At 46.6% G+C, this 9,096-nt stretch overlaps 1 protein-coding gene across 2 annotated transcripts in view; it reads right to left on the bottom strand.

Annotated features, from left to right (window-relative positions):
• Window positions 1-4,591: 4,591 nt before the first annotated feature.
• The window catches only part of St8sia2 (ST8 alpha-N-acetyl-neuraminide alpha-2,8-sialyltransferase 2), a 69,998-nt gene continuing 65,493 nt past the window's right edge, over window positions 4,592-9,096 (bottom strand). For both annotated transcript variants that reach the window (XM_027408149.2, XM_027408150.2), the window contains one exon: window positions 4,592-4,877. In XM_027408149.2, coding sequence (XP_027263950.1) covers window positions 4,592-4,877 — 286 coding nt within the window. The remainder of the gene's footprint in view (window positions 4,878-9,096) is intronic.

Here is a 9,096-nt window from a genome sequence, read left to right as displayed (position 1 = left end):
GGAGTCCCATCTGACTGGCATCAATAAACATCTCTGTTTCATTCTGGAAGGAAAGCCTTAATTAGGCATGAAGAGATTTATCAAGCAGCAGCCTCTTGGAGCCATTGGTTTCTCTGCCATCTGGGTGGATGGTTTCTCACCCTGCAACAACAGCAGTGGGAATGATGAATGAGGTCCCACAGCTCAACCCTCCGGGGTCTGAGAAAACCCAAATGGTGTCTGTCCTTCCCAGAAACAGTGAAAATCTGCCCAAGATGATGGGCACGTGTGCTGGAGTTCATACTAAGGTTCACCCTAGGAAGATGCAATAGTGACCTAGGGCAGCCAAACCCACATCTAGCTAAAGTCAATTTTTAGCTTTGCAGCAACTGCTCCAATCACATGGATTTATAGAAAAAAAACCCTAGAGTGAAGGTAGAACTTGGGTGAAAATTCCATGCAGGCCCTTGCCTCAGTTTAATGACCTATTTATTCTGCTTGGGTCCAACCCACGTGACTTTTTTGGAAGGTTTCTTGTGACATGATAGATGCAAAATGGCTTTCTTCACTATAAAGGCCTCTGTAGACAACCAGGATTTAATTCAACAAACATTTATTGAGCAACTGTTATGTGCTATGCACCACGCCTAGTGCTGTGATGGATACAGATGAATAAAACAGTGCCTGCCCCTGGCAAGCTTACAGTCTAGGAACAGACATAGGACAAGTGCACAAGTAGCTATAATACAAGGCAGAATGTGGTAAGTGCCATGAGACAGGTACAAATAAAGTGCTGCGGTGGTTCCGTGGAGGGAGAGATCCCAGCATTGGTGGATCATGGAGGGCTTCGTGGAGGATGTGGTCTCTGCATGGGCCTTGGAAGAACTCAAGAGTGATCCAGAAGATGAGGACTGTAATGCCAAAGGCACAGAGCCAGGAAACATGGCACCTTTTCCAGTAATGACAACTCTTCTGGATTGGCCAGTGCAGGGTATGAAAGGACCTGATTGGGTGCTCTGTAATGGTAGGATAAAGATGGGCACATTTTTGTGGGCTGGGGGATCTTATCAAGGATTTTGAAGAACTGGAGGTACAGAGCATTGTGCGTGCTCAGAGAGGTCTGGGAGAGGACACCACTATGAAGGGGTCTGAGGGACAAATAGAGGTGAGGTGGGGACTAGTTTGAAAGATTGATGAGGGAATGCATGTAAGAGCCAGTGGTCATAGGGTCCCAGACTATGATGAGAGAACCATTGGTGTTCCAATGGGAAGACAAGGGACCATGCAGGGAAGACAGAAGGTCTGCTTAGCTTCAGATGTGTTGAGTTCAAGGTGTCAGGGCAGATAGAGTATGTGTAACACGTAGCATGCCATCCTGGGGCATCCAGTGGAGCTAAGCAGCTAAGGGGAGTGGAAGGCATTCTTTGGGTGGTGGTAGCTAGGTCTGAAGGAAAGCATGGAGCTGTTGATACACTATGCAAGGGCTTGTGGGGAGGGTCTGATTGGAAGGAATGGCTACTTTGTGGTACAGGGAGAGGAGAGAGAAAAATGGGCAGATCTTCCTTGGCTCCCTTCAGCTCAAGGTTCGAGTGCCAATAAATACTCATAAATACATAAATAAATATATAAATAAATGGTCATGGAGGTTGGGATGACAGGGGTAAAATCTTAAGAACAGAGTAGTTTGCCCAGGAGAATTCACCTTAGAGCTTTGTAGTGAGGGAGGCCTTTTGAGTGAGCACATGGAGGGCACTGAGATGCTGGTCCCGGTAGTGGGCTAGGAGGGGACACTAAGGTGTGGTCAGGGGGATTGGTGGCAATAGGAACTGGAGACCTTGCCAAGGACTAGTAGTGGAGGAATTAAGTGAAGAGGCTATAGAAATCAGGGTGAATGCAAGAGGGCCAGTAAAGAGACTGAGGGTATGAGAGGAAAAACTCCCTGGCCAGAGGAGGGAGGGACCTCACTCCCTTAGAAATGGGAGAATGAAGGTTAAGTGGGAGGCAGAGGGCAAGAGATTTTGAAGAAAGGTCTCATATAAAATGCCTAGGTTTTTTTTTTTTGTGTGTGTGTGTGTGAAGGCAGAGGCTAAGAGTGGAGTCACTGGGGCTCAAAGTAAATGGAGGTCTGGCTGGCTTAGGTGGGTGGACTGAGGAGGTGACTGATAGTCAGAAGTAGAGGGGACTGACTGAGGCAGATGGGGTACTATGATTGATTGTAGTGGCAGAAATCAGGTTAAGAGTGCAAGCTGTGCCTTCTGGGGCCCAGCCAAGGTCAACCAGCCTATGTTAAAGACTTCAGTGGAACCCAGCCCCAAGTGAGTTCTCAGCAGGCAAGTAGTCCTGGGATTGCTGACTTTTCCCTATCAGGTTACAGCCTGCTTAAGTCTAGTTAGACAACTGCCCCCCTAACTCCTCTGCAGGAGAGGATGCTGGGTGGAGCTTAGGGTTACCCCCAGAACCTGACCTCTGGGCTGTCTTCATGATTCCACATGGGATGTTCTGACATCCAAGGGCTTTGCTAATGTAAGGCCCTGCTGGTGATTTTTACCTATCCCTCCAGGGCACTGCAAACTTTAGAAATTAAATGTCTTCTGGAGCCTTTGAGATCCTTATGATGAAAGGCTCTGGAGACGTGTAAAATATGGTACTAATTATTTCCACCGTTCATGAGGAGGCTGAACCACTCAGTTCCCAGGGAGGCTGTTAGGGCTGTTGCTTTTTTAAATATTCATTTTATGATGCAAATCCCAAACCACATGCTTCATACTGCAACGAGAAAGAAAAGAGAAACACGGAGATGTATAAACCTCATCCTGGTTTGGGGTTGGAGGGACTGTACACGGGGTTAATGTACTCTAGGGTGTCCCTCCATCTCTCTGCTCATTTCCTGTCAGCCATTAATTTAGAGCAAATGTTGTGTTCTGAATGGCTGTTGATTAATTACGTCAGACCTCATGCGCTTGGGAGCAGATCTTGATTACATTTCTTAACTCTCTTCACCTTCAAGATAATAGTTTTTTTTCTTATCTTTCAAATATGTTTTAAAAATCCATTATTTGTCAGGTGAAAGACTGCATCTAACAAATCAAGCTGGATGAGGGTTTGCTGTGGGTGACCTCTAAGTCCAACCCCTAAATTATTGGCAGTGAGCCCAGATTTCCCCAGGAGATTATGTCCAGTGTTCAGAACTGTATTTGGCTTTGGGCTTTGACAAGAAAAACAAACCTTAAGTGTGAATCTTAATAGAGGGGGGAAAGGATTTTGCAAAATCTCTGCAGTCATTGCTTGCGTGGGGGGGGCAAGGGTGGGCAGGTGTGCAGAGTGGACATTGGAACCTCTCCCAGAAGAGTTGAAAATCTCCATGGTGGAGCTTGGTGTGGGTAGGTATGACTGTCAAGATGGGAAAGTGACAAGAAGGTGACATTGACACAGTGGTCTGGCTGCAGGGGACCCTCAGAGTGCAGGATGCAGAAAGCAAACAGAGAGTGACTATAGAGACCAGAGCCACGTGCGTCAGTCTTCCAGGTGTCCAGACCTGGGACTCTGTGTGGTGCCTAGAAAGGCAATGGGATATGTTTTGAACAGGATGATGCCTATTGTGACTGTGACCTTCCAAGCATTTGCTGTGTCTTTCTGGTGGTAGACAGGACAGTAGAATTCCCTCATGTGACATTCTTAGAGGATGGGATGAAGGCTAACCTGGAAGTTGAAGTCCCAGGATTGCTTCTTCCTCAGTTGCTTTAGAGCACACCCAACAAAATGACCATATTTTGGACACTCTTTTTGTCCTTTTCTGAGGCAAAGCAAACCCCTGGAAAGTCTCAAGTTTCTAAAACCATGGTTTAGAACACTCTGCCTCTTTAGGACCATCTGCTGCTCCACCCTACTAAGTCCTGGGTGGTCCTTGTGTAGTCAGAATATGGAGCTGTCCATTGAGTTTTCTCCAGCCTCTATCCATCTCCAGCCTCTATCCATACCTGGAAAGGACTGTCTAGGACACAGGTGCTACCCATGCTTGTACTTTGGGCAGTTGCACTTTCAAGTTCATGAACAAGGCCCTCAGCTCTGTTGTGACTGCTGTTTGGTCTCCTTGTGCCTCTTTGCCCAGCGGAACTCTCCAAGTCTCTCCTCCATGAACTGCACCTCTTTAGACAGGTTCAAACTGTCCTTTCTGGGTCTGGGCTACCCAGAATCCATATCACTCAGAGGTTCGGGGAAGCTGACAACAGGTGGCTCTCCATTCATCCATGAGCCCAGAGATCCATCCAACCCAGGAGGTGGGTTGTCATCCAAAGTCATGGGACTGGCTTCTTTGCATGTCAAGTCCTTCTGCCCCCAAAGATGGACTGAGTCTCCATCTGGTCCAGGTGGGTTCTCCACACCTTCTTCCTGTGGCTTATCTGCCTAATGCTAGATGAACACCACACAGTTATAAATACTCAGGTCAATATATATATGCAGGTATAGATATATATATTCTGGTCACTGTTTTACACTTTAACAAAGAAAACCACTAGCCTGCTTGTTCTATTGTTTGTGCCACCCCGACTCCCATCTGCCTGTGGTGTAGCTGGCAGGAAAGTGAGCCACTGAGTCCCATGGGCTGCCATCCTTACGTAGCCCCATCACACTGGCCAACAGTCAGTTTCAATGCTCCCTGCTCATGCAGGCTCTTGAGGGCCTTGAATTCCAAGGGCATGGTGTGGGGGCTGGCCTGGGAAGTGTAGCCGTATTTGAGGCTGTCATAATAGTGGTATTTGACAGGGTTCTGATTCTGATCCAGTGGAAAGGGCCAGAAGCCATAGAGGTAGATCTGATTGCAGAAACGTGTGGCTAGGGTATACATCAAGAGGCCAGTAGTTGGTCTTTTTATGTGGACTTTGTTGGTCAGCCAATATCTGGATAAGAAAAAAAAAAAAGAAGTTAAAAAAGAAACAGTAAAATCTGGAAAGATGGCTCATTTGGTAAAATGCCTGCCTTGCAAGCATGGGAACCTGTTTGGATTCCTCAACACCATGTGAAGGCCAGGCATGGTGGAGTGTGTCTGTAACCAATTGTGCAGAGGCAAATGCATGCTTGCACACACTCATTCACAAATGCACAAATGTGCACTCACACATGCATCCACTAACAATATACGTTATAAACAAGCACATACAGAAACAATGAAGAAATGTGTTTGCAGATACTTTCCAAGAAGAAAGAAATTCTATTCTGCCCAGCCGTCTACTACCTGCCACACCAGGAACCAGTCACAGAACCCAGGCTTTCTCTCAGAAGATTGACAACTGCCGCTGATTACACATCTGGACTACACCTTGAGTTGGTGCTTTCCTGTATGTGAGTCTGTAAGGTCTGGGGCACCAAGATAAAACCTGGCACCCAAAGGTCACCCAATGGGAAGGGGCGGTACCTTGTCTTGAACATAGACCCATTAACAACTGAAGCAGGGTTAGCAGTTTGTTTTGTAATGGGCTGGGTGATAAATACTTTTGGATTTGCAATCATATGGCCTCAATTATGACTATGCAAACACACTGTAGTTAAGGCACGAAAAAGCCACCAACAACATGCATGGATGTGTCCAGGCTTGGCACTGACCCCTCTGAAAGCATGCTAGTTTCCCTAGTACCTACTGACTTACAGACAGTTCCATTAGTCTACTCCACTTAAGCATGTTGTATAGGTAGACCTCTTTCTTATCAATGTTCCCAGAAACCCCACCCTCTGAGGCAGCTGATCTTCCCTGACAATGTGACCATGTGTGTAACTTCTCTACAAAATCAAGGGGCTCTGGGCTGAGATTCTGGATTCCGTCTATACAGTTCTTCCAAAGATCTGTCACTTGGTCTTATTATCCATCTTGAGTAGGGTAGTCAGTGTTTCCTGCCTTTGGGACTCTGTCAAACAGTGATGGGAGAAACCATGGAGAAGTGTGGAGAGCAGGGTGTAAGATGAGGGCATCCTAGGTGAGTGGGGTACTGTGTGTCTCTGTGTACCTGAGCCAGAACCAGAGCAAGGAAGGGGCCATCTGCACTCTGGATGAGGAATCATGCCTGAAGGATGGAGGTATGTAAACCAGATGATTCTGTTGTTAGCTATCTGTGTCTTGAGAAAGTCACTTCTCTCTGATGGACCTCATTTTTCATACTGATGTATGTACAGTACAGATACCTGCAGGTTTCAACATTCCAAGAGAATCTAGACGATTCTCTACAAGCGAGAACCCTTCTGCTTTATGGATCTAGAATTCACTCTGAGTGGCCCCTACCTCTTTATTTGTAGTGAAGGCTCTGCTTGTCCCTGTCTGAATGGCTTTAATAGTCAGGCTTCTGTTCCATTGCAGAGGCAGAATTGTTGACCACTGGGCTGGCCCAATGTGTCTCTAAACCAGACCCAGACCCAGACCATGATTTTCTGTCTTTAAACAAAAACCTCCATGGGACTGGATCCTACAGGCTCCCACTTGCCACTCTCCCATGGAAGGGAAGGCCAGTGCTGTTTCTGATGGCCCCGCAGCACAGCTATGCTTATGACTTCATCCTCAAATGAGCCAACTAAATTCATGCTAAGTGGAAGGACACCAGACCAAGGCATTTACTTATTGTTGAAGGGTAAGACTGTTTTTTTTTTTTTTTTTTGTGTGTGTGTGTGTGTGTGTGTGTGTGTGTGTGTGTGTGTGTTCTTCACAGTGATTTTAGCTGGTGGGGAGGGGTGAGGGGAAGGCTTCCTAGAAGCCCAAGAAACCCCCTTACCCACAATGGCTCCTTCTTGCAGCTCAAATAAGGAAACCAAAAGATTCCAGAGTCAACCCTGGAGGACTTCCTTGCTTCTTTGTTTGGATGAAGCCTTAACTTCTGGATCAGATGAAGTCACAGATGCCTAAAAACCCATGTAATTACAGTAAAGCAAGTCATATTGCAAGGTTTGATCAAATAAAAGGTATTTTGAGGACCCCCCCCCACAATCAACCCCACCAACAGCACTATCTGTCTGGTATGATCTGAATGTCACTTTGGACCTTTAGATAGGAGGCTATGGGCCCAGATGGTCACAACCAGGCCTATGATTCTCCTGGGCACAGCAGGATCGGGGTGGTCCTTTGGACAGCCATGGTTGTTCTGTGAGTCTGTCACTTGGAGACCCTCTTCCTTGTGCCTCTCCCTATTTCATTCTGACTGAACCTAGAAAATTCCTGGCAACTGTATTTTCTAACAGGGATTCAGATGGAGTGACAAAGAGAACTGTGCAGTGGCTCTGGTAACTGCAGCCACAACACAATTGAAAAACAGCGTGGAGCAAGTCTGTGGACACAATGCAGACTAGTTCTTTCTTCTCCATACTGCTGAAGTTCCTACTGTGATGGTCCATGGTCGACCATTGTCCTCCAGCTCCCCCTCAAAGCCTCCTGGGCATCTCTCAGAAACTTCTCCCTGTTCCTCATGCCATCCAAATTCCACAGTGGATGCTCTGAAAGACCTTCCCTGGTTATGCTTCCGGCTTCACCTTTCCCTCATTGCAATAGCCTTCCCAGTATGAATGGCCACAGCTGTCCTCCAAGGCCCTAGGCTATCTCATAGTGTGTCCCCATTAAGATTCTGTTGCCCTTTTGTTCTGGTCTCGGGGCTGTACATGAGGTCACCCGTGTAATGATTTCTTTCCCAGGTTGCTGAAGTCTCATGGAACTGCAGTGCACATGTGTGCCTTTCTGTTATACTCTGGTTTCTTGGTCAGTCATCTGGGCTCTTAGTGGGTCATATGGCTTGCCACCTCTGTGCTGGGGAGCCAGGACTGTGAAGAAATGGATTATCACTCAGGAGGAGGGAGGGCTGATTTCAGAATGGGGGGGCTGTGTTTAGTCTTTCCTCCCCTTATACTGAGATTCCAAGGAGCTATGCTTACTTTCTGTAGGCTAGGTAGGGGCAAGGATTGGGGTGCCTCTGGTCTAAAAGAAAATATACTGAGAATGTGAGGAGCAGCCTATGTATCCAGGGTCCAGCATGGGTTAATTGATGTCCCTAAGTGACTAGAAACTTCTTTCCTCTGGTCACAGGGAGGCCTGGGTAGATTGAACACAGGAGCACCATGCCTGCCTTTTGTGTCTACTCTGCTCCCCACAATACAAATGGGCCTGGAACTCTAAGGTGCGTGGGTGTGTGTGTGTGTGTCCTCCCTAGTCTTCCTGAGCAGGAGAAGGGATGAACCAGGCTGGATTCACATAGGACCCACACTATGTTCTGAGTTGATGTGGCGGGTAACATCAGCCGGCCTTCCTGTAGATGAGAGAACTCCATGGAGGACCATGATGCTGGAGACCCTAAGTCAAGTGGGGACTTAATGCCACTGTTCCAAGAATCCACAGAATACCAGAATTACTTATTGCAGTGGCTTGGGTGTTTCTGAAAGGCTGTATTTAGTGGTTTCCTTCCAACTATCCCATGTTGCAATATTATTCTGAGCTCTTGAGAAAAATGTCATGCTTTGATAAGGGTCCATTTTGTGACCCTTATCCTGCCTCAACTATGATGACTGTTCTTGGTTGTCAACTTGACTACACTGGAATTAACTAAAACTCCCCAAATGGGGGCATATCTGTGAGGGATTTTTGCTTAATTCAAAGCAAAAAAGATCAACTTCTAATCTGGATCTTTGAGGTGAGAAGACACACCTTTAATATGGATCTTTGAGGTGGGAAGACAGACCTTGAATACAGACCTTTTGAAGTGGGAAGACAAACCTCCAATCTGGGTCATGCCTTTTCTGGAAATATGTATGTATGTGTGTGTGTATGTATGTATGTATGTGTGTATGTGTGTATGTGTGTATGTGTGTATGTGTGTATGTGTGTATGTGTAAGAAGGACATTTTTTACTCTTTGCTGAGATATCCAGCCTTGTGAACTGAACAGCTACTAGATTTTTGGATCTTCCATTCACAGTCATTATTGGATTGCCTGAACCACAGCCTGTAAGTCATTCTAATAACAAATCTCTCTCCCACTGTATCTAAACTGAGGGCTTGTCCTGACTTCAGTAGCTCTCTGAGTACCCTACCCCTCACTCAGGGTTTCACATAGTGGCCATACCACAGACTGAAGCACTAGATAGGTCTAAGGAG

This window comes from Cricetulus griseus, chromosome 3 (genome assembly GCF_003668045.3).
Source record: "Cricetulus griseus strain 17A/GY chromosome 3, alternate assembly CriGri-PICRH-1.0, whole genome shotgun sequence".
NCBI lineage: Eukaryota > Metazoa > Chordata > Mammalia > Rodentia > Cricetidae > Cricetulus > Cricetulus griseus.
Note: the sequence above shows the minus strand (reverse complement) of the source record. Positions and strands in the feature narration are given on the sequence as shown.